Source organism: Heloderma suspectum, chromosome 4, assembly GCF_057233095.1.
Source record: "Heloderma suspectum isolate Gila_16-S chromosome 4, 16-S_ref, whole genome shotgun sequence".
Taxonomy (NCBI): Eukaryota; Metazoa; Chordata; class Lepidosauria; order Squamata; family Helodermatidae; genus Heloderma; species Heloderma suspectum.
In genome coordinates this window covers 239386841-239412616 of record NC_139461.1, presented here as the reverse complement: position 1 = coordinate 239412616, position 25776 = coordinate 239386841, and the positions used below count along the sequence as shown (strand labels likewise).

General features: G+C 45.8%; 2 protein-coding genes across 4 annotated transcripts in view; one reads left to right on the top strand and one right to left on the bottom strand.

Annotated features, from left to right (window-relative positions):
• Nucleotides 1–1836: 1836 nt before the first annotated feature.
• On the top strand, nt 1837–13438 carry LOC146348328 (glutathione S-transferase Mu 1-like). The gene is made up of 8 exons (XM_084852863.1): nt 1837–1925; nt 6348–6423; nt 8831–8895; nt 9127–9208; nt 9304–9404; nt 10074–10169; nt 10247–10357; nt 11436–13438. Exons 1-8 carry the CDS (start codon nt 1890–1892, stop codon nt 11529–11531), a joined length of 663 nt encoding a protein of 220 aa, XP_084708989.1. The 5' UTR covers nt 1837–1889; the 3' UTR covers nt 11532–13438.
• Nucleotides 12995–25776, bottom strand: part of EPS8L3 (EPS8 signaling adaptor L3) — a 32269-nt gene continuing 19487 nt past the window's right edge. For all 3 annotated transcript variants that reach the window (XM_084852860.1, XM_084852861.1, XM_084852862.1), the window contains 9 exons: nt 25370–25444; nt 23758–23906; nt 22464–22566; nt 21707–21741; nt 21171–21264; nt 20221–20316; nt 18948–19033; nt 17878–18010; nt 12995–13519 (listed from right to left, as the gene is read on the bottom strand). In XM_084852860.1, coding sequence (XP_084708986.1) covers nt 13502–13519; nt 17878–18010; nt 18948–19033; nt 20221–20316; nt 21171–21264; nt 21707–21741; nt 22464–22566; nt 23758–23906; nt 25370–25444 — 789 coding nt within the window. In that variant the 3' untranslated portion in view covers nt 12995–13501. The remainder of the gene's footprint in view (nt 13520–17877; nt 18011–18947; nt 19034–20220; nt 20317–21170; nt 21265–21706; nt 21742–22463; nt 22567–23757; nt 23907–25369; nt 25445–25776) is intronic.

Below are 25776 nucleotides of genomic sequence, written 5' to 3'. Positions count from 1 at the left end.
CAGTAACCTAAATAGATGGGGGGGGGGAGATGTGGAGGAAATGAAAGCTGCACCAAACAGTGTTAAAAAGTGGACGCGTGTATTGTTTATTCTGCTGGTGGTGGAGATGTAAACTGGTGCTGTGCCGAAAATTTCTCCCACATTATTTTTGAGCATTCTTATTCAATTTAATAGAAAAGAAATTGCTTTTAAAAGAAATTGAAAAGAGAAGACATTTCAGAGAAATTCTCATGGGTTGGGTTCAGGGTTCTTGTGCTTACCTTGCATATGAGGTGGCCAAGGAGTGTGCATGAGTATCCTACCTTTCATCGCATGATCATCTCTCTGCACCTTAGAGACAAGGTGTATATGGAATTCATCCTCAGAAATTTAACATTTGGAAGATCCCGGAGAAGGCAATGAACCCTAAAGAATGTCAGCTAGAGCTCAGCCAAAATTTCTCAGAAGACATTTTTCTCATAAAAGTCCTCCTGAGATGTTTTTTCTTATTCCCCTAGAAATAAAGGTGCCACTTTGCAAAATTTCCCTAAATTTCTTCCCCATTTTGGGGTGCCCCAGAATGGTGCTAGGTATGGGTTATTGTGGACAATGCAAAATGTCCACACCTCCCCGAAAACTCCTAGGGGAAAGAAAAGAAGCAGCAGCTGTGCCACAACCCTTGCCAGCGGTGAGCCCTACCTGTAAGAAATTGTTGGAGAAATTCTCTTCCCACGGATGAAATTCGGTGAAATTGTCCCCCCAATTGTCTAATGTACACTGCGTTGTCAGGAGGAACTGAAACGCAGAAAGTACAGATAATTTCCTTGCCATTCACAAAACATTGTTGGGCGATGCTTTCTCTAAGAGAGTTAAGCGCGCGGAGATTTGCATTCCTCTTCCGGGGCTCACGTTTCCCCCTTCGGCTTTGTCAAGTAGGTTGACCGGATGTGCGTGAGGCCAGCCCAGCGCCCCGGTAACTTTTCAAGAATTCCATACAGGAACGAGCTCTGCCTCAAGACCTCTCTTGTACTCCTGTTAAGGTAGTGAGCCCTGTCCTCAGTCCATTGCATCTGGTCCCTCTGTTCCAAGCTAGATTTCTTAAGAGTTCTCCGTAACAACCTGAGGGCACAATCCTAGGCATGTTTGGACGGAAAAATTTTTGAGTTTAAATTGTAAAGTTTACAACGCATCCCCCATGCTTCTTGCTCGACCTACTTGCCATGTTTTAGTCATCATCGTAAAATAAAAATGCCACGTTGGTGTTTCTTGATAGCTTTTCCCGGTCCGATTTGAGTGTGATCCCAGTTTCAGAAGAAGCACCCTCGCATTTCAAATTCTGCTAGACACACACACACACACACACACACACAAAGATGGGAGGGAATAATTGCTCTCCCTAGCCCGCTTTTGATTAGGTGTCCGTGTGCCGTTTTAATCAACTCCTCGCAGTGGAGGCTGGCTGCTCCGATTTTGGTGGGGCTCTAAATCCATTCTGGGTTTCAGTCAGAACCAGCCAGAATTCTAAAGGAGCTATCCAAGGAGCTGAAGTCTATCCCCAAAATAGTTTCGGCACCTTGGATAGCTTCCTTAGGGTTCCGGCTGAGTCTGACTGGTTCAGCACCTTGGATAGCTCCTTTAGAGCTCTGGCTGGTTCTGAAACCCAGCATGGATTCACAGCCCCGCCGAAATCGGAGCCACCAGCCTCCACTGGCCGCTCGAAAGCCGTCTCTCGAACTTTGATCCCGTCGAATGGCTCGTGCCGCTCTGAATGGGCGCTGGGCCTTTAATTAGGCCAAATGACATCGACGCCACCGCGGCGGCGGCTTCTGAAGCCCCTCCCTCGAGGCTCCCGTTCTTGCCGCCTCGAGAGGGAGAGCGAGGCAGCCAGAGGGAGCGGAGCGGGCGCGGCCATGGCGATGATTCTGGGCTACTGGGATATCAGAGGGGTGAGTTTCTTCTGACCCAGAGAAAGCTGGGAAGGCGGCCGAGGTCTTTGTGCCGCACGGCTCCGAGCCTGGGCCTCCAGCGTCGCGGACCCGCCCCCAGGCGTCCCGCGCCCGCTGGTGCTGCGGCGTCGCGAGTCGGGGCCGCGCGGTAGTCCCGCTGCCTTTCCCGCGGGCCCCGCGTCGGCCGTTTTCCAGCAAGCCCCGGGCGCGCGCTCGTCCGCACGGGGCGCGGAGCGGAGTCCTTTCGCTGCGCTTGCAGGGCGAGGGAGCGGAAGGCGAAGCAGAGGCGTCCTCAAGCGGCCTTTCGCGGAGGCCATCCCGGGGGCGGGGCGGGGGCCCCGCGAGCCTGCCTTGCCCGGGTCTGGCCGACGGTGCTGCTGAAAAGATGCGCCCCAGGGGAGGCGTGACTGTGCTGCCCGCCGCGGGGCAAGTCGGAAGGTCCCCGGCGGAGTTCTCCGGCGAGCGGCAGGAAAAGGCAGCTTAACCGCAGGCAGAGGTGGGCCGGCTGCATCGGCCTGCTGACGAGCAGAGCTCGCCGGTGATTGCTAAATCGTTAAGGCAGCCGACCCCAACCTGGCGCCCTCCAGAAGTATTGGACTACGGCTCCCATAATTCCCCAACCAGACTGTGGGAGTTGTAGTCCAGCACAATGGGGGGCGCCAGGTTGGGAAGGCTGCACTAAAGGACCCCGGGCGACTTCTGGTCGCCTTTCTCTAGCCAGGCGGCTCGAGCCCCCGTCCGCGTGGAGCGAGCTGCTTGTACGCCAGCAGGAGCCAGCCAGCCTCGCGCAGCTGCAGGGCGACGTTCCTTGTCCGTAGAAGTCGAGGCTTGTTTGCTGACCTGTTCGCGCCTGCAAAGCTTCTTGGCCGTCCTCGCCTGCCGAGCCTCCTCTCTCCTCTTGCGCGTATTAAAGCTGTAGCAGCCCGGTGCACGCTTACTTGGTGGGGGCAAGCCCCGTGGAACCCTGGTGGGGCTTGGCGCTGGCTGAACTTAGCCGGGATCGTGCTGCCAAAAGGAGGGAGAGCACGATCTTACTCGAGCTAACCAAGCACATAACGCCAGTCCTCTTGAACTCTTGCCTCTCGCCACCTTGATCTCCTTCCTTCGCGGCAAGCAAGGCTGGAGGATGCCTTCTGGCGATAGGGGCTTGTCTCTTCCCCCCCCCCCCCCGCCCCGTGTGTTTCCTTTCTTCTAGAGGAGTCAACGTGGGGTTGGGTCCTCCTTCTGATAGATCTGATCTGATGCAAGGGTGGGGAACACCCTTTCATCAAGAGCATCACTCCTTTCAAGAGCATCACTCCTTTCCCTAGCCTGTAGATGTGTGTATATTTATTTAATATATTTTGTAGCTGCCTTTCAAGACTGCGATCATCCCAAGATGGCTTACAAAATGTAAAAGGAGTAAAATTAAGTATCAAACAAATAAGAAAACACTCCTTTAAACTTAAACAATTTTAAAATAAGCCAGTTAAAATAAAATACCATTTCAAATATCTGACAGTAAAAATTATGATAAAAGTCCAGAGAGCTTCAGCTCTTGGGTGGTATAGAAATTGAATGAATGAATGAATAAAAGCTTTTCAATTAAAAGCCAGAGAGTACAAGTATGTTTTTGAAGCCGTCCTAAAAGTAGCCGCAGATGGAGTCAGCTGTGTCTCTAATACTACATGTGACAGTATTCTAATATAGTGTTTAGGTACTTAAAATGTGCATAATTTAGTTTTACCTTACAAAGAGAAGTTGAAGGGGGGGCACTGTATGCCTTAAGGTATGACAAGGGCTCCATGTATGGTGGGGGGCAGAGTTGAGGAATGGTATGATCAAGAGGGAGAGAGGGATGAGTTTAGCCAGAAGCAGTGGAAAGGGCTGGGGGGAAGACCAGCAAGGAGGTTACAGTTATCTGGATGCATGGTGAATCACGTACAGACAAGGGCTTCAGTAGTAGGAGAGAAGTTGTTCTAGGGGTTTTTTCCTATCAAACTCCATGGGTTTGAATTAATTCTGACAATCCCTTTTTTTGGTGTTTCCCATGGGAATCTTTTATCAATTACTTTGGGGGTATTGACCCCTCCTTGCCCAAAAGGAACCTGTACTTATTCTTATAACCTGTACATTTAGACTTGATGGTAGCACATCATGGTGAAGCCAGAGAGCCTCTCCTTTGTTGCCCTGCCTAATGTTTACACCTTGCAGCCAGGGACTGGATGTGGCCCCTGGTGTAATTTCATCCGGCTCCCAGGCATTTCCAGGGAGCTCTTTCCCTCAAGGGAAGGGCCACCAAGGAGAGTGGCTAGTTGGGCACCACTGCTGGAAGGTGCCCCGAGTAATTTCCAGAAGTGCTATGCAAACTTCCCCCATCTGCCTGTCTGCTCTTCTGAAAATATTCCCTGGTAGAAGGAGCAGGTGTGTGTGTGTGTGTGTGTGTGTGTGTGTCCGTCCTCACCTGCCTCTCTCTCCAGGGATGGTTATAGTATTGTTCCTTTTAGTCAGTGGATTCCCAGCTGAGTAGTTGGAGCTTCAGGAGATGGCTACAGTACAGCACGATCTTCTTAGGCGTTACAACTACAACGCATAGTTAAACTATGGAATTTGCTACCACAAGACAGGGTGATGGCCACCAGTTTGAATGACTTTAAAAGGGGGTTAGACAAATTCTTGGAGGAGAAGGCTATCAAGGGCTACTAGTCCTGATGGCAATGTGCTACCTCCAGTATCAGAGGCAGTATGCCTATGTGCACCAGTTGCTGGGGAACATGGGCTGGAGGGTGCTGATGTACTCGTGTCCTGCTTGTGGGTTCCCAGTCAACAGCTGGTTGGCCACTGTGTGAACACAATGCTGGACTAGATGAACCCTTGGTTTGATCCATCATGGCTCTTCTTATATACAATATTTTTTATTTATTTGTGGTATTTATGAAACCGATAAGAACCCATAATATGATTGATTAATTAGTACAAGGGTAGAGCAATCCTAACCTTTATTTATTAAATTTATATCCCATCTTCCCAACAAAAATGGTGCTTAAGATGGCTAACAATAATAAAAATTGGGCTTAAAGCCTTTATCTCTGAGAGCTTTGACATTGGAACCTCCAAGATACCTAGAGCCCTGCTGAGCTCATGCTGGCAGGGTAGAAATGAGAGGGAAGCAGTATCTCTGCTCCTTCCCCCCTCTGCTTCCATGTTTATTTTAATTTAACCAATTAAAACCAATCAGAAGGAATTAGTTCATGCCAGATCCAGAGCTGGTATGGATTTCTGGCCGGTTTGGGGGCCAGGAGAGCTGTGGATGCTTTGGATCTGCAGCTTCTCTTGGACCGCTGCTTGACAATCCCCTGGCACTCCCTTTACAGCTCCCTGCACACCACTCTGCAGAAGTATCCACAGGGGCTGGGGGGGGGCGGGGGCGGGTCCAGAGTAGGATCTCCCTCTCTAAGGCCAGACTCCTCTCTCTGCCCTCTGAGGGGGAGATCTGACCTATCCTGTGGCCCCTCATATGCCTCCCCAGGGACCATAGGACCACAGTTTAAATTAATTAGTACTTATGTGTGGCCCCAGTTTGGTTTTCTTTATCCTGTGGGTCAGTGGCCCTTGATAGAGTAAACATTTCCCATCCCTGGTTTTCGCCAATGCTGAAACACATCATTGGGATTTAAAATTCAACAAGGTCCCTGAAGTCATATTCTACACTGTGTGTTTGCAAACAACCTTGAAACTTAATTTAGGATTTCAAGGATGTGAAGCTTTTGCCATGAAACCTAGATTTCACTGGCATGGAAACTGAATTAGTTCAGTTTGGAATTGCAAGATCTGCTACTGTGAATTCAAACACAAAGTAGCTGGTGCAGGGAGGGGATATTCATTGTATCCCTAATCTACATCTTTCTAGCATCTCATAATCTGACTCACTCTCCTGATTTGCAAGGCGAGCCATTTTTTGAGTGGTCAAAGTCATGTGAGAGTTACCAGTCTCCCTGCTCCCCAATGCTGTAAAATGTATATGATAACTCTATCTCTTCCCTCCTCTTCCTAACCCCTTTCCTTATGTTTCTGGCTCCTAATTTAGGCTGTAAATCTCTGTCTTTGTTATAATTAATCTTTTGTTTGCTATAGTTCGTGTGTAGTGTCTATTGCATAATAAATGGTGGTTGTGTGAACCTCACAGAGGAGCTGTCTCCATTGAAGACACTCCTGAAGTTGTCTCCTGGCTTTTTCTGCTGAGCTTCCTGTGGGTGGGTTTACCAGTTTGAGTTTGTTAGGAAATGCAGTATAAAAATACATAGTTACAAGTGTGTGTTGCATATTAGGATTGAAAATGGATACTTATTCAGAATTTATTCTGAAATTTCTTCTTTTAAAGGTACCTAATCTCACTAGTATGTGCTGGGTTCTCATAGTACTTTTGCCCTTCCTTCTTTTCAGCTTGCCCATAGTGCCCGGTTGCTGCTAGAATACACAGGAACACCTTATGAAGATAAGTTGTACAGCTGTGGGGAAGGTTTGTATTGCTGGGCTTTATATGTATTGAAGTCCTTCTCTCTCCCCGCTCCCTTAGTTTGCTGCTATGAATATAAGCTGTCGCTTTATTCACAATTTACTACTCACATGTAAGCGATTTGCCAACAGGCACTCCAAACAAGGGTAGGTGGATAAAGCATCTCACTTGTACTTATGTCATCTCCATTTGTTTAGAATGTCCAGAGCTCTATTTTGCAACTGTGCTCGGCTTTTGTACTAAATTTTGAAAGCGTATAAAGGTGCTGTGTGTGTATGGGAAATATTAGTGAGGGGCTTGTAACACCCATATACATATCTACCTGTTGTAGGGAAAGGTACAATTTTGGAAGTTATTATTTTGGAGTGTTTGTTTTTTTCTCTTTCTCTCACTTCTTTCCCTTTCTTTCTCTGCCTGTCACACACACACACACACACAATGTTTTTCTTCAAAAGAAACCATATTGGCTATCAGATGTCATTTGGAGACGTATTCCCAGAGGTATGTGTGTTGCGATTCTTTTCAAAAGTACAGAAGGGGCAAATGCAGCATACTAAGAGTCTTCTGTTCCCCTTACCCCTGTTTAAGGGGGGGAAACCCCAAGCTTCTAACATTAACTGTGTGGGCTATGTCTATCTGAAATCTCAGAAGCCAGAAGTGTAGACAGCTAAGCTTGAGTTCCAGCAGTTAGGGCTACAGTACCTGCCAGTTATTGCAAGGAATCAAGCAGAAGCAGGATAAGAGAGCAGTCCTGTGGCCCCTAGGCAGTGTCTGGGGGAGACAGGATTTTTCGGTTTCCCAGCTATGAGCTTGTAGCTGGGAAACCATGTTCCCTGCCCCGTTGTAGCTGGGATGGCGAGAACTGCACCGCCACTGCCTCGGTGCTCATAACACAGAGCACAGAGGGGTGAAATCGGGGCATTCCTAGGGGTGGGGATGGGAGGAGGCCATGGACAGCTTCCTATGTGGTCTCCAGCCCCGTTTCTGCCCCGCCCCCGAAGCCACACGTAGATGTGCAAAAACGTGTGTCTAAGGCAAAGTGCAGGGCGGCTGCAGCACAGAGGGGGTCCTCTGTGCTGCTTCCGCACTGCATTGGATAGGCAGTTCCCTCTGACTTCAGGGGAGGTTGGAAGTGCCCATCTATCTCTGTAGGATTGCAGCCTAAATGGTTCAACATTCATGTTAATTATTAGCACAGAATTTGGATTACCTCAGGATGGGATGGGGACATATAACCTTTCGATGCAAATTGGTATGCCAGTGACTGCTATAACTGAGCCTTTCCAGACTGACAAGGAAATAGCTTTTATCTCTAGTGCTATACTGCTAGCCCCATTCCAGTGCCATGCATGTGATAGCCTCTCCCAGTCTTTCCCAACCTGGTATTCGGATGAGTGCCCCAGCAGGAGCTTTGTACAGTGGGAGAGTGAATAGTCCTGAAAGAAAATATTAAAAGATGATTTCGATGTCCAGCCTTTCCATATACATGGGTTTGCTGGGGGGCGGGGGAAGCACCAGGTTGGGGAAGGCTGCTGTAACCACAAGTTTACCCCCCAAATGTATGGTGGTGACTGGGTCTGCTGTTGTTAACCATCACAATAGCCTTTATCTCTCTAGTCCTATACTGCCAGTCTCAATTCAGTGTGATTCTACCCCCAAGTATTTGGGGTTCATCTAAACTTGAGCAGGGAGGAGGAATAGTCTGGCTGTGGGGGAAGGGGAGCAGCCAGACTATTCCCCCCCAAGTTTAGACAAATCCCAGATACTATTTTTAAATGAACCCCAAATACTAAAACTATTTTTGGGGGTAAACGACTTTGTTTGCAAGCCTCTCTTGAAATAAGTCTGAATGGGTGCTCCTGCAGGGCCTTCACACATTAAGGGAGTACGCAATTAGCAGGGGTATCTTTACTTGCAATTTAATTCATTTTTAAGTTTCCTGAAATGATGGGGCAAGGAAGGGAGGGGTTGGGAGCTCTGTGTTAAGCAAATTAGCACTGGCTGATGCAGAATGTTTTTAAAAGATTAAAAACAAACAAAAACCTACCAAAACTTGCACAGTGGTCACCATGCCATTATGACAAGTTAAAGAGGTGGGGGGGGGGGGTGTTCAGAAGATTGGGCTGTACTATAACCCATTCAGCAGGTCAAGATCTGATTAAAAGAGACCTTAACAAATTATCCATGCATTTCCAGCAGGATCTAGTCATGCTTACTTGGAAGTAAATCTTGCTGAATGCTGTGGAGCTAAATCTCTAATTTCTTAGGATTGCAGCCTTGGATACAGAATAGACATGGACTTTCTGGCACTTCTTAAAAATGGCTTGTTTTGGATAGGTGAAGGAAAGTGAATTGTGTCTGAGCATATTTTCTGTGCCTGAATGTAATCCCCCTCCCACTCTTTTTCCAGCTCCTGACTATGATAAGAGTCAATGGATCAGTGAAAAGGAGAAGTTGGGGCTGGATTTCCCTAATGTACGTAACTATCATATGATGTCTGGGAAGAATATCTTGTCCAGGCTGTACATGAGGTCTGGATGTGAGGTGGAGAAACATGCTCTTACCTGTGGTAATCATATGTAGGACCTTAGGGGAGAAGAAATGGCTGAGGAAGAAGTATGAGTGGTGTAAATGGGGCGTTAATAGTGAGCTCTAAGCACAAGGGAAGGATTTGGCCTTAAGCTGCTCACTCTGCTTACTTTCCAGCTTCCTTACCTAATCGATGGCAAGACCAAGCTTACGCAGAGTAATGCCATCCTCCGGTATATCGCACGCAAGCACAAGCTCTGTGAGTATACCTGAGCTCTTCTGGGGTCTGGACTGGCTGATTATAACCTGCTCCTGTTTGCCCAGGAGTTCTCATTTTTCCTGTGATGGCTCTAGGTGGAGAAACCGAGGAGGAGATTGTCAGAGTGGATATGCTGGAGAATCAGGTGATGGATTTCCGCATGAGCCTTGTGATGGTCTGCTACAATCCTGATTTTGTGAGTTTGCCTGCCTCCATCATTTACATCTGCTATTGTATTGGGCTAGAAGGGCAAAGGTTGAGGGTGCTATACAATGCCTGCAAAATGATAATAGGTCCATGGTAAACAGACTCGTGGTGTGTACACCAATGTTTCATGCAGCAAATGCATGAAGTGTGGATGATGTGCATGCATCTTCCAACACTTGTGTTGGGTTTCTGGGAACCCTGATACACAAGATTCTTGGAAGACCCAGATGTTTAAAGGGATGGGTTATGCACACTTTGCAGGAAACACCAACGTAGATGCGGCAACCATCTTTGCTGTGTAAAATGTGAAGCTGCTCACAGAACACCTTCTTTCATTCTCTCCTGTTCACCCTGCTCATGTTGCTGCAGTGGTAAATAGAGTTTGGCTGGAGGAAGGAGGAATGCATCTCTCATGATGCAAGACTGCTGTTCAAAGCCAAGCCTAGCAATCTCTTGCCAATATATCTTTTTTTCTTGATGGAAGCTATTTGGTATGACTGCTATAACACTCCCTCAACTTAAGGGTGTCTTCTTGGGTTATATTGATGGCTCTTGCATTGACAGCACCACATTCCATAGCTTTGTTGGGTAGAGGGAAGTTCCATAGAATTTTAGCTCTGATTACAGATCAGATTTTTTCCATTTGCCTGTTTTGCAGGAGAAACTAAAGCCGGGGTACTTGGAGCAGCTGCCAGGGAAGCTGAAACTGTTCTCCCAGTTCCTGGGAGACCGAAAGTGGTTTGCCGGCGACAAGGTATGTGCATATCCACACCTGGGCATCTGAGGGCAGGCCTGATCTCCCTGGAGTCTCACTGTTTAGTCTTGTTCCAGATCACATTTGTGGACTTCCTCATGTATGATGTCCTTGACCAAAACCGCATGTTTGAACCTAAGTGCCTTGATCAATACAAGAATCTTCAGGATTTTCTCACCCGCTTTGAGGTTAGTTTTTGTCTTCCTGAGATGTGCTGGCTCGCATGGCTTTGTTCACATTGTGTGACTTGCTTCCTTAGTTTTTGGCAAGAAATCACAAACAGATTAATTGATAGCAAGGTTCCAAGCTGGCTAGAGTGGCTGGCCAAGCTGGGGCAGGCAGGAATATGGGCGAAATACAGCCTGTTTCCATTTGGCACATGAAAGGCTTCAGACAGCATTCAGAAATGTGCTCTTCTGTGACGGGGCAGGGTAGGAACTTTCCTTGCCTCCCTTATTTAATGTGTTTCTTCCATTGATGATGTGGCTGCTAACAGTGCAAGGATTTACTAGCTGTATTGCAAGCTGTAAAGTCTTGACGTGTATGTGTGTATATGTGTGTGAACCAAGAGAGGGAGACTTAATTGACTGGTTCTTTTAGAGCATCTGATCACCATCCTTCCCCGTGCCAGGTGGGAGCCCCTTCCTATATAAAATGAAAGGATGCTCCCGAGGCCTCCTGGAGTGTCTTCTCATTTTGTCCTAGGTGGGTCAGCCTGGAAAGACGGAGACTTCCTGGCCAAGTTGATCGGGGTTAGGAGGATAATACCAATGCTCTCCCTTGAGCAGCATGGCTGGGGAGTGTCCAGCTTAGTAGGTGAAACCTTTGGCCATTATTGTTTTAGAACATACCCTAAAAGAACATGTGTCTCTATGAGTCACAGAGCCCTTTTGAGGATGTCTCTGGAGATGGTGGCTGAATGCAAGTAGAACCAGCAGAGAGCGAATGTGGTCCCAATTTTTGATTTACCATTAAGGAAGAAAGGAACCATTCTTGAAACCATGAGCTAGACTAGGGTACAACCTGGTAACCTCCAGACCTTTTGGGCTGCAACTCCCATCATTCTTCCCATTGGCTGTGCTGGCTAGTGCTGATGGGAACTGGAGTCCAAAAGAACTGGAGGGCACTAGAGTGTGTACTTTCCCATAGGCAAACACATCCTGGTAAGGAGGACAGTCAGTTTTCCTAGGGCAAAAGCTAAAGGAGCCATCTCTCGCTCTCTCTCCCTGTTTCCTAAAAAAACCCCTCCTTTTTCTGTATCCTCAGGCTCTGGAGAAGATTGCTGCCTACATGAGCTCCAGCTGCTTTATGAAGACTCCCATTAATAACAAGATGGCCAAATGGGGGAACAAGAAAGAGTAGAGGAAGGATTTAAAGAAATTTCCTTGCTGTTGCTGGATGATAGACGATGACTACTTTTTTGCCTTGGCTGGAGTTGATCTGAAACTAAAGGCAGTTTCTCTCTCTAGAATCTTTCTATAGAATGGGGGTTGATGCCTTTTGTATCTTGAAAGCTGAAGTAGCCAATAAAGAATCTTGGAATGACCTGGTAATGTTGTTGTGCTGAGTGTGCCATCACATCCTTGTTGGCTACTGGCCTTATGACCGCTTGTCTTAATCTCACTGTTCTTTGAATGGTTGTATGAACATGTCTTCTCCATCTGCAGAAGAAGAGACTATTTCATGTGGTGCTCAAGGCTGACTTGCTGTTGGCCTTATGCCAACTTGAGGACAAATGGCATTCTAGTGGAATACTGAATACTCTTACAGCACAAATCTATGCGTGTCTAGTCAGAAAAAGGTCCTACACCTTCCAGCGCTCCCCAGCCAGCAGTGTTGGCTGGGGAATGCTGGGAGTTGTGGGACTTTTTTCTGCCTAAACATGCATAGGATTGCGCCCTTATATGTAAATACTATTTTATTTACACTCTAAACTATATTTCATTGCCACTTTCTATATCCCCATTTATATTCTAATATTGTGCCCTGGCAGCCTCTCTCTTCCTATATTTTTCACTTAGACAATTTTACTACTACTACTACTACTTACATTTTCAAAAATAAGCTCCTCTTCATCCCCAAAGTAAGTTTTTCAAATTGTGTTCGGTTTTCCATGCCCACATTCATGGAAAGTGTTGTCTGAATTGATAAATGGCATACTTGAATACAACAAATATTTTAGAGGGTGAATCCACTTCCTTCTCCCCTACCCCTACCTCCAGCTCAGTTTAGCCTATAAGTGCATCAGAACATAGCCAAGGCTGTAGATAATCCTTGCAAGTGCAAGAAATATTACTGAATTCAGCATCCTGATAATCTTTCAAGTTTAAACAAATGAACAGGTTTCTTGTCCTCATGGCTGGAAAGTGGATGTAAAGTGTGGAAATGCCTGGTGAAAACTCTGAAGCCTTTGGCCAAGGGTGGGCAGACTTCAGACCTACACAATTTGCCTTGGTTTTAACTTGAACTGCAAGCTCCATCACCTGGAGTGTGTTGCCAAATGCGGGGAGGAGGGAAGATCTAAAGAGTTAAGGAACTGGCTGCTTTTCTGTTTTCAGTATCAGAACTGATTTACGCTTGTCTCACACAAAAATTCAGTCCTGGTTTTCTTCATTTTAGCCACCTAGGGGTGGGGGTGGGTTGCAGGTGGTGGTTGTTGTTGGGTTCGGGCTACAAGGCTAAATGTTACCTGCAGATATTGTTCTCATGCCTAAAGCTGTAGCAAAGTGAGAGAAAAGCAAATGCCCAGAATGAAATGTTCTTGAAATAATCCCAGAGTGGTAGGTGTGTTAGTCTGTTACAGCAAACACTAAAGCATCTTCTGTTACCTTAAAAACTAACAGATTTATTTGACACAAGTCCTACACAAACACTAGCAGCATTTCATAATTAGGGGGAAAACACCGACAGAACTTCTGAAGTGATCGGAAAGCCAACATTCTCCCACATGATCAGGCTCCATGAAACTAATTAATTAGAATTTAAGGAAGTTTAATTCTATTTCATGAGGATTCAATCAATTTTCTTTCCCGCTACTGGTGTTAAATTAGTACAACAAATTTTGGAAGATGATATCACCAGTCAAATATATATATTTGAGCTTTCCATAGGAATGTCACTGACAGTAGTTTTTGCATTTTATGGCCCACTGCCCCTGCTATTTTAAAATTTGTTTTCATTTATAGCTGTGCAGATGTGATATCTGTCAACTGAGGATGACCATGTATCTGATGAAATGTTCTTGCAAAGAAATGAATAGAAGAACTATTACTTGTTGCAGTGATGATCTCTTAGAAGTCAATTATGGAGTGGCTAAAGACAGCTGCAGAAGGCTACACGAGTGGATCATACTGTTAAAGGAAGAAGGGAAAGAGAGGAGTATCAGTATTGTTGCAGGATACGCTCTAATCATTTTAAAATAACACATGTGACCGATCACATGATATGGCAGGGCTGCTGAACCCTCAGGTCCATGGGCCAAATTCTGCGGTCCCAATCTAGTCTTCCAGAGTTCCCCAGATGGCCAGGTTCCCTTTCCCCAAGGGAAAAATTGGTGGTTTCCTGGCTGTTCTAAAACGTTGAAGTGTCTCTCTTCAGGCTAAGTTACTGGCAGTGGGAGCTTTAGGCTAAAATGTTTTGGGCCCCACCCACCATTGGAAAGTGGCCCCTGAGAGTTTCTCCAAAATTGAATTTTGTCTGGGTTAAAAGAAGTTCAATGCCTCTGATGTATGAGGGTTATCCTACTTTATCCTCACAGCAGTGCTGTAATGCTGGGGCTTAGTAATAGTGACTTGCCCAAGGCCACCCAGTAAGTTGCACACATGAGTGGGGAATAGGGATGTATGGATTACATAAAATCCGTTCCAGCTGTGTTTCACAGCTTGTCAGTTGCCTTTTGTTCCGTCATCTGCCCATTACCGGAATTGGATTTTTTTTTGCTTCCAATTTTGTGCAAATTTCCATGTGCAGAAATGTGCAGATTCCCCCAAAACACACATTTTCACGCTTTAGCCTATGGGGGAAATGTGCATTTTGGCCAGGTTGGATTTTCTCGCATATTTTTCTACAGTGACATTTGCACAAAATTCCCAAAAGTTTGAAAAACAGTCTGCAAGTCTGTGGAATCCACCAAACAGGAAAAGCCAGTCCGCTGCAGAATCCGCAGGTCGGATTCATAAAAATCCGAACTCATTTGGTTCCACTGTAGATTTCTTCGACATCCCTGGTGGGGAATTCAACAGATTCGGAGGTCATGTAGCTAGAGGTGCAGAGTTGCATTGCCTAAAGTTGGTCTGGTTGTAGTGTTTAGTCTTTAAACACAAAGAAGCGAGGGAACTCTTAAGGACAGTCAAAAAGTCTTCATATACTGCTGTCACAAGAACTATCCAATGGGTGCCTGTGACTGTAGTATAACAGGAGATCACATAAGACTTACAACTGTGAATAGAGCACTAGCTTGGGAACAGTATTTGTTGTGGATGGAAGGCTGGGAAAATGTGATCCTTCCCCCACTCCCCCTGCCCTGGAAATGCTAACCTTTGGAGAAATAAAGTCCCTAGTGACAACTGCACATTTTGTGCTTTGATTGTTTGGATAGGAGTCCCTGTTTGAGAGGAACTAGATGTAGCAACAGTAATCTCTAAAAGCCTCAGGTGGATTCAATGTGCCATGCATTTCACAGGTAACTGCAATTTTCCTCCAACCATCTAATGAGAAGAGATCCTGGCGTATAGCCCTCTTCACTCCCATGTCTCTGCACCTTCTAGATTCTCAAGTTGCCTCAGGGCTAAAGGTGAGTTTATATAACCCTGGCCTTAAAAAAAGTTACTTATTCTTATGCATTTATTATGATGACTGTAGGAAATGAACTTTGGTTTTCAACTGATAAAATAATCCAGTGACAAGCATTGCATTCTCTATTTGCGTAACATGGGAGTGTATTTATAACAGCAATCAACCAACAGTTACATATAACAATGAAATAACATTTCCTTGTAAAAGCCACTTCTGTAAACTCAAATCCATTTTGCATTTTTATTTTTTACAGGTGTGTATAAAAGCTAATGTGGGAAAGGGATGGTCCTTCAAATTGTTCAATTGGTATAAGTGGTTCTGTCACTAAAAAGTGAGGCAAACTTGTATACAAGTTTATTACACCAGCGTAGGGGCTTGGACAGTGAAATGCTGATATAGGAAGATCCACCTGATTTAAACCAGTGCAATGCTCATCTAGGTTATTTAATATTTTGCTCTTCCTACATTTTGTATCATAGAGAAACTGAGGCAGAGGGAGACTGAATAACCCATGCAAGAGCATGTTGGCAGTGTGGTGCCTTATCCAGTCAAATATCCCCCTTATTTATTGATTTGATTTGTACCTCACCTTCCTACCAAGAAAAATGGCACTCAAGGCAGCTTACAATCACAAACAAAACTGGATCAAAACAATAACAAATGCATTAAAACACAATTTAAAACAGAACAATAACAGAATAAAAACAGCATCCAACCCAACAGACCCCCTTACATGATAAATACCTGCTCAAATAAAAAAGTATCTGTCTGCCAGCAGAAGAAAAGCAGACAGGGAACGAATCTAGCCTCCCTTGGCAGGGAGTTCCACAGCCTGGGAGTGGCCACCGAGAAGGCCCTCCTTTGTATCCCTACCAAAAATGCCTCCGATGGCAGTGGGACCAAGAGAAGAGCCACTCTCGAAGATCTTAAGGGCTGGGCAGGGTCATATGGGAAAAGGTGATCTTTCAGGTAGCTTGGTCCAAAGCCATATAAGGGCTTTATAGGTCATAAGCAGCACTTTGAATTCTGCCCAGAAACAAACCGGTAGCCAGTGAAGCACTTATAACAAGGGAGTCATGTGCTCCCTTTAACTGGCCCCAATCAACAGTCTGGCCACAGCATTCTGGACCAGCTGAACTTTTTGAACAGTTTTCAAAGGCAGCCCCACATAGAGTGCATTACGGTAGTCCAAATGGGATGTAACTAAGGCATGCATGACCATGGCCAGATCACACATCTATAGGAATGGTGCAGTTGGTGCACTAGCCTCAGCTGTGCAAATGCACTCCTGGCCTGGGCATCCAGGTTCAGGGCCAAGCCCAGAGGTACACCCAAACTGCGAGCCTGAATCTTCAGTGGGAGTGTGACCCCATTCAACACAGGTGGAATCTAGGGATGTCAGAGAATTCCGCGACGGATGTTGGTGAGGCCAAATGCCTGTGCATTTGGCCCCCTGAAACCTGTAGCGGAACAAAGCCCCCGCCCCCCACCCCACAAAAGGCGCGCGGGATGAAGTGCCCACCGCCCCCACCCCACGAAAGGCATGCGAAACGGAGCACTTACCTGCTCCCATCCGCGCTGCTGTGTGAATGGCAGCCGTCCTGCGGCTGCCATTCACTTGCTCCTCTTCAGCCGTGATAGGCTACGTAAATACTTACGTAGCCTATCACGGCTAATGCAGGGACGCCATTTGCGTCCCTGTGGAGGCCATGATAGGCTACGTAAGTATTTACGTAGCCTATCATGGCGGGGGGGGGGGAACCCGAGCGTGCGCAAATGGCGGTAGCTGCCACCTTTTGCGTACGCTCAGGTTTTCTTCCCCCTGCCATGATAGGCTACATAAATTTTTACGTAGCCTATCACAGCAAAAGAAAGGGACGCAAATGACGCCGGCTACGACAGCTGCCATTTGCGTCCCTGCAGGGCTGCCCAGTGGCCGGATGTCTGGCTGCGGGCGGCCGGAGCTGGCCGGTGGCTCTGCGGCTTGGCCGCGGAGCGGAGCCGGCCGGCGAGGATTCCGGGGGGAGGGACAGAGCACCTCCCCCCCCCAGCAGAACCCGGCGGAGCCAGGTAAGCGGGGTTTTGTACACCCCTAGTTGAATCCCTATTCCCCAATTGGCCTTTCAACTAACCAGGAGCACCTCTGTCTTGTTTGGATTAAACTTCAGTTTGTTTGCCCTCATCCAGTCCATTACTGACATCAGACACCAATTTAGATCTAGAACAGCTTCCTTAGATTTGGATGGACAGGAGAGATAGGCTTGGGTGTCCTCAGCATAATGGTGACAACAAACCCCCAAACTCTGGACAATCTTTCCCAACAGTTTCATGTATATGGTATAAATAGCATGGGAGATAAGATGGAACCCTGAGGCCAATGGTCATGGAGCCAAACTGGGATCCCCCAGCACAACCTTCTGAGATGGCTGCTCCAAGAAAGACTGCAGCCACCATATAACAGTGCCCCCCAGTCCCATCTTAGACAGATGGCCCAGAAGGAAACCATGGTTGATGGTATCAAAAGCTGCTGAGAGGTCCAACAGAACCAAGAGGGATACACTCCACCTATCTCGTTCCCATCATAGATCATCCACCAAGGTGACCAAAGCCATCTCCGTTCCATAACCAGGCCTGAAGCCAGATTGAAATGGATGTAGATAATCCATCTCATCCAGAAATCCCTGGAGCTGAGAAGCCACCAGCACCTTACCCAAGAATGGAATATTAGAGACCACCTGGAAATTATCCAGGGAGGTTTGGTTTGTTTGTTTAAACAAAGGCCTCTCTTAAGCAAGACGGTATCACCCCTTGCCATGAAGAGGCATTCACCACTACCCTTGCCCTTTAGCAGTTCTCTAGTCACAAGATAGGTCGGCATGCCGTGCAGATCTGCTGGCTTTGGAAGGTATCTTACCCCCAGTGTTGATTTAAGTCCTGAAACCATGAAAAAAACTTTCCCCCCTTCTTCTGGGCAGACTGTTTTCAGCTCTTGTTGGGTCATGGACAGAAGCTGCCTTCCATTAAGGATGCCAAGGGTCCTGACTGTGCTGTTGAAAGATGAAGGAAGAGGTACATGCGTGCACGCACACTTTTCACTGATCTGCACAGCTCCTCCTCCCGAGGGTATGACAGTGCTGTCCCGCTGCCCACTTGTCCCCAGTCTCCATACCCTTCTCTCCGCCTGTTCTCTGTGTACTTGCCCACTGTCTTCACAGTCTTTGAGTGTAGAACCAATTATGCAAAGTACGCAAGAGTGGGCACACACCTTTTCCCTTCTGACCTCAGCATTAATGGGTTAATGTTCTACTGGGTTGGATTGTTTTTAACGTATGGCACCAGTGCTGGCTCCAGGTTTTGGAGGGCCCTTGGGGAAGACGCCTCAATTGGCTCCTTTCCTCAGTCAGTACCTTCTTACCACCATTGTCAGCTGCTGCTATTGCTTCTTGTCCTCTTTCCCATCATTGCAGAAAGCTAGCGAGCGAGGAGGCAGTGGCATCTACTGCTCCTCCTTCTCACCACCACCACTGCCTGGGCCAGAGCAAGAGGCAAGTGAACAAGCAGACTGCAATGGTGAAGAGGAGGAGCAACTCCAGGGGGATCTTGTCAGTGGGCCCCTGCGGGGAGATAGGCCCTTGACAGGTGCCCAACCATGCCTACTTTTGACTCCAGCCTTTAAGGCATACAAGAATGGCACTTGCAAAATGGGCAGCACCCCTCCCCTTCCTTGTTTCCCAAAGGAGAAATGACCAGAGAATCTGGTAAAAAAAAAAAACACCTGAAAATGGGCCAGAGAGCATAATACTAGTGGGTGGTGTTGGTCTTTGTTGGTCTTTCTACTCCATATGTCTAGACGGGTAATTCAGTGCCCTTAGAGTCAGTGTACACAATTGTGAATCAGATGGTACAGTGGCAAGGTCAGGGTGTGGGGCCAAGAGCTATTGTTGGGGTAAGGATTCTTGGGTATATTATTGATGTGGCACCTACATCTTGGAGAAGCCTTTTGTCCTGAGCCAAGTTGTGACCTCTGCTGGTGTGGAACCTGGCTGGAGGTCAGGGAAGTGGCTTGAGACCTGAATACAAAGACACCAGGGGAAAGATGTTTAATAGGAAATGAGGATATTAGCAGTGCAGTCCTGCACATGTCTACTCAGCTCCCAGGTAAGTGAGTATATGATTGCAGCCTAAAGCACCTTCTCCTATAGCCAGCCAAAGGCTGAACAACTGATTGGCTGTGAATTTTGACACTTGGATTTTTACAAAAAAAATCTTCTAGCTCTCAGTTGTTGATGGCGGTTAAGGTCAGAAAGTCCTTGCTCTAGAAACAATACAGACCAAACTGATCGCTAACTAGGCAAGTGCTTCTCATTCTGGAAGATTTGGATGTGCTCTTCCAGTATTTCTGTTTTCCACAACTGGCTCTGTATTACCCAATTTTGCACAAACACAAATTTTAGAAGCCTCTTCTTTCATTTAAGCACCCCATCAGATTTCTAGTCCTTAGGCCTGTGGGACATGTCTACCAAAATCTCAGAAGTTGGGATGGGAAGACAGCAGTGGTCAGGTGTCAAGGCTTTGGCACCCTACATGACTCCTCCTCATAACAGAAGCAGTACAACGAAAAACAAACAAATGCATGCAAATATGCTTAGTTTTGTATAACTTAGTACAGGCCTGTTCACAGTCTGGATGTTAACAGGGATCCAGAGAGCTGGTCTTTCAGTGGTGCACATGGCTGACAGAGCAGTGCAGGCTGAAAGAGACCTATGCATAGCTGGGGTCCCACCCGTCCTTGGGAACACTTTCTGTGGTGGGGTGGGCAACCTGTAGCCTTCCAGATGTTGTTGAATGACAATTCCCATAATAGCTCATGATTGGCTATGTTAACGAGGGCTGATGGGAGCTGAAGGCCAAAATATCTGGAGGGCCACAAGTTCTATTGTCTGAATCCAGATTTATTCATATGAATGACACCCATTGAAATCAACAGGACTCAGTCATGATTAACTTAAGTCTCATTGATTCCAATGGGTCTATTCTAAGTATGACTAAATCTGGATCCAACCCTATGTTTTTGGTTATGCATTATGTTGCCTATCTTGGAGGATATGGGCAACTGCCTCGTGGATGTGACCAAATATTGCACAGAGGAGGAGGTGTATTCTGCAGACTCCTAGCATTGTATCTCTTTGCCTCTGCAATGCCACTGGGTGCAGCAAAGAGCTGTAATTACTTGTTGTATATTGTTTCCCTTGAATACCTTCTGATCCACAGGCTCCAGGATATTGTTAGGGATGTACCCCTTCTCCCCTGAAGCATTTCTAGCAAGCCACCATTTTTTCTGTTGGTCCAAAATCTAAAAAAAGGAGAGTGCATGATTTGTGACAGTCTACCAATCCAATGTTCTGGACCCTATTAAAAAGGAATACAATCCCAATAATTAGACTCCAAGCTCTAGTGAGGATGGAATGTAGCCAGGAAGAAGGAGACGTCAGTGGTGTTCTCACATGTCGAGACTGACCAGCTTGATTTGCACGTTCCATGATGGTAAACATTAAGAAAAATCTGCCTTTCTATAGGAGCAGTCCAGCAATGGCATAAGCTCTTTGGAAGAGTTTACTGGAGGAGGAAGCAGTAAACTTCTCTTGTTTTTGAGTACAAGAATAAAACTTATACTTTTCTTGTACTTGAGTACAAGTACAAGAACAGTACTCTTGTTTTTTAGTACAAGAGTAAAAACTCTTGTTTTTGAGTACAAGAAGCCGTATCTTTGGATTGATGATCTCCTGCAGCCTTCCTCAACTGTGTGCCCTTGAGATATGTTGGTACAACTCCCATCATCCCCAGCCAGCATGGCCAATATCCCAGTTCTCAGTTTGCTGGCCACCTTTGGTTATACAAAGTAGCTAGAAGCCACTATTTCCCAATAAGAACTACTAGGTACTGTTCTTTTTGTTCCTCTTGATCCTCCTGCTACCATTTTCTTACACCTACTTTTTGGCCTTAGTTTTTATGTCACCTATGGTCAAAATATGAAGTTGCCATCCTCCCCCTCCTTGGTCATGACTGGGTTGTCATTGCTTTGTGCGTAAAGAAACAATAGTAAGTTTGTTGACCCCATACAGAGGAAATAGGGAAGTGACTTTGGGTGAGAAAAGTGCTTTCCTTACCAAGAGGTTAGTCTGCGAAGGCAAGGCGCCTCCATCTTACCTCTAATAGATCTCCTTTCCTTACAGTAAGCTCCCTGGAGTTTCTTGCGTGGAACTCATAGGTGGCTTGCATGAGCTGGGGAAGATTAGATGGCCTGAAAAGGAGATAAGATTGTTACTGAAAGCAGAAGAATGGAAAATGGGAGGCCTGCTTTCCCTTTTTAGTTTCCCAGCAGACGTAATTTAGGGAACCACAGCAGCACACCATTTACACATAGTGCTACTGGGGATGCTGGGAAGCTCTTACGCACGAGAGTGGCTCTAACAACAGCACTTTGATACAGACATGGTTATGCTTCCTTATCTGTCCCATGGTTAAGCTGGTGGGCATCTTCAGCTCTCATTTATGCCAGTGTAAATGGAGTGCATGACTAAGGTGTGTTTGTAGGGTGTGATATCCTTGCTCCTCTGTCTGGATTTTTTTTTTTTTTGGCATGTGGTTTTGGATTCAATGCAATTTGCATATGTTCAAGTTTATAAATATCATCCTTTAGAAATATTTTCTGTCACATAAGCCAGTTTGGTAAAAGGACATACCTGTCTAAGAAGCTATTCTTGATTCCATTGGGGGCCTGTGAGAAAAACAATACATAGGTTGGATATTCAAAAGCTTTTTGTGAGTGAAAAAAACACTGCTACTACTCACTGTATGGATTTAAGTAAATGAATAGTTCCATATATGTGTGCAAAGGCAAATGTACACAGTTCTTTGTCTACAGTGCTTTGGAACTGCTTGCCTACATGTCTGAATTACACAGGAATCTGTGCTGGGTGTAGCAGTAAAATTTTATTCATCTGGTGGATGAATGCATTTATATGTAGCAATGGCTTCTGCATCTTTGGCAGTATTATAAGGTTATTCTTTCCACTTGCTAGGTTGCCAAGAGAAACACACTGTAGTCTTTTGATGAACAATGGCAGGGACTGACCATGCTGCCTGGGAATGCTGGGTGCAATCCAACACATCTGGAGGGCACCAGGTTGAGGAAGGCTGAACTATGAAGTAACACTATGGAGCAGAACCTTTGTAGCTCTTTCTCACATGAGGTACTTTGCTTAGTGGCCCTAAATGAGTATTTCCAGGATAATTAACTGCGTTCTGGAACAATTTACTAAATTGTACAAGATGGGGCTCTTTAAGTAGTCTTTGTCCTTCCCCTGAGTAGAACAGGTGAGGTATTGATTCTGTTTTCAAAGTTCTTGGCCTGTGGTCCATAAAGTGGCTGTTTGATATAGACTGAGGAGGTCTGATTATGCTTTGCCAGTGGTGTTCCACCTTTGGGGAGAGACTCACCTTATCCAAATCAATGGGTCTGCAAATGGGCATTGGGAGCACCCATCCGTCTGAGAATGTGGGCATGTAGGGAGGGACAGAATGTCCCTCTGGATACTGATCCCTGTGAGGGAAGAAGAGAATGTATAGTACAAGTCCTTCCAATTTGGAAAAGGTGGATCCAGCTACAGATGTGGAGCTGAGGCCATTTCTAATCATGCATGAGGTAGGAAACCCTAATACATCCTTCACACTTCCTACTACAAGCTTATTTTGAAGGACAAGGTTAGAAATATAATTACAGTTTCAGGGTGTAACCAGAAGGCCAGGGCTGGCACAGGATCTTTTGCTGCCTGAGGTGGAACAGCAAAGCCATCCCACCTCTCTCTCTCTCTCTCTCTCTCACTCACACCCCCCCCCCCCAAGATGCATATTACTCAAAGCTGGTCAAGCTATTTTGACATTTTAGCTAGTAAATCTCAGAGTGCCTCTCTCTGGAAGTAATGCAATAATAGTGAAGTAAACACTAACCCACGGTTTATTTAATCCATGGATTGTTCAATTCTGGGTTGTTGTGATGCACAAACCCAGCTGCTTTACAAAACACACACCATGATTTGTTAACCACAAACAACCATGAAAGAGAACCCATGATTTGTTGTTGGGTTGTGAATTCTGAGTTGTTTAAAGCAGGAGTTGTTGTTATGTGTAAACCCAGAACCAGGGGTTGTTCATGGGTTGCTTCACCAGGCTACAGAGGCAGCCAGCAAGATTGGTAAAAAAAAGAAGAAGAAAAAAAAACCCTCAGCCACTCTACTGCCAATACTACAGAGCCACAAATGCATTTGGGATACAGAGAAAGAACATGCAAAAAAGGAGGGAAACAAACAACCCAGGGATTGAGAAAACAAACCATATTTTACTTGGCCATACCCTGGGTAGGGCAACAAACCATGGGTTAAATAAACCATAGCATTATGTGTGAACCTGGTCAAGTTTGCTGCCCTTTTGTGACATCCCAAATCAGCTGCCTGAGGCAGCTGGTAAGACTGGCCCTGAGGAAGGCAGTGTTTGTTGAGAGGAGGCAGGGCGGGTATCTATAAATTAAGAACATCAGAAGTGTCCTGCTAGATCAGACTTAAGGACCAAAATGCTGTTCCAGCAGTGGTCTCACAGACCCCACTGGGAGTATCATAAACAACACATGAAGGCTCCTGCTACAGTGTGATATGCAAGTGGCATGAACTCAGTTTGCTGTCTACTGTTAAATGAGCAAATTTGCACATGTTGCCTTTTAATTGAGCATGATCTTTACCTGGTTAAATTCCAAGCAATTCCCAAACTCTTCCAAGTCAGCTGCTCTTCATAATTCAAGGAGTGCCTGAGCAGGTCAACAGCTTTGGGAATCAACAAAGGTGAGATCACTGAAGAGGCCAGGTTGGTCCAGGGACAATTGGGTAAAATCTGCAGAGTGACAACACACATGATTCATGGAAGCAGATAACCTCTTCATCTCTGCTCACTCCAGGTTAGTGCTGTGCCAAAAATTTCTTCCACATTTTTTGGACCATTCTCATTCAATTTGATAGGAAAAAAATGTTCTTGCAAAGAAATTCAAAGGAAGAAAATTTTGGAGAAATTCTCATGGGTTGGGTTCAGGCTTCTTACTTATAAGGTGGCAAAAGAACATGCGAGTGTCCTGTTTTTCATTGTACAATCATATGTCTGGCAGCCTGTAGCCTCCTTGGCTTCCTACACTTCTATTAAAGACCCAAGGAAGACATCATGAGGTAATTCCTCCCATAGGGCTTTTCCGATCAGGAAGCACAGGTAGCCTGGGAGACTGCAGACCAATACAGATATGTATAATAGAAAGACAAAACACTCACAGCCACTTTGCAGTGATTAAGTAAGTTCAAAAACAACACCAAAGCGAAATAAAAACGAATTATAAAATGCCCTCAGAATAAGCAGAAAAATGGTAGTTTCTTTCATGGGGAAAGAAAACTTTCAGAAAATTGGAGGACAGATTTTGGCACAGCAATAGTTTCACCTGTTCCCTGGAGCTAAACACAACACTGCCCCCCCTCACAGCTGCATTGTCAAGGATGCCAAATGAGGGCTAGGTGGTCAACACAGCTGATGCTGTTTCCACTTGCAGTGGCAGTGCCCCCCCAAAAAAAAACCCTATGAAAAAAGAAGCTGTGCTACAACCCCTGCCAATGGGGAGCCCCACTGTGGGATTCTTGGAGAATTTCTCCTCCCTCTGGCGAAATTTGGTGAAATTCTCCCCTCAATTTCTCTGTCCACAAATAGGGTGGAGAATTTTGAGAGGCCATTTGCATACACAGCAATACTGCAGGAAGGCTATTACTCCTGTGGAGGCAAACATTTTATCTTTGCTGGGACTTCTGCTTGCTTAGTACCCAAACCTTGATATGCAGAGATGGCTAAAGATAACACTACTCATCTCCTTTGCCTCTTTCAAGGCATTTCAAATGTTCTTAGGAATGTTCTTCACTGCCACCCTTGGTCCCTTCCCATTTTACACCGCAGGATGTCAGGTACATAGCAATGCTGGGTAACATCAAAGTCACACAAATTACGGGTTGAAAAGCATGAGTCCTGCATCCCAGGACTGGGACATTTTGACTGTTAAGAATTGTTCTGTGCTTTATTATAATTTTTGTATACTTTTATTTATACTTCTCTTTATAGGTTTTAATTGTACAAGTTTTAATGTTGTAAAGCCGCCTTGTGTCCTAGTATTGGGAAAAAGGCTGGATATAAATATAAATATAATAATAATAATAATATATTAGAATTTCAGGGGCACATATTGATGACTCTTATAAGAAGGTGCTTAGGACAAAAAGCAGATGATCGCCAGCGGCCTCCAATAGTTCTTTCCTGGCTAAAATACTCACAAAGGATAACGTAGAAAATAGGATGTGAAGCAGTTCAGGAGCGCTTGGCTGTTGTATGCTGCCTTCAAGCTTTCCCTGCAAAAACAAAGACAAGCGACCCCACTCTTAATACGCCTTCAACTTTGCAATTAATGCACGGATTAGATGGAGGGAGAGAAGCAAACTACCCAGCAAATCTGTGTTCATTTAACCAAGGACAGCGTTGCGTTTCCACCATCCCCTGAGCAAGGTTCACGCAGCTATCCCCCCCCCTGCTCTGGCAATGGATGTTCTACTCTGCTCTGGCATTCCCACAACTGCACGGTGCTCATTTCATTCTGCTAACCTTAATCTGACACAGGGAAGGTGGAGTAACAACTGTACTGGATTTGGAGTTAGTCTCAGCCAGCGATTCAAGTACCCATGTG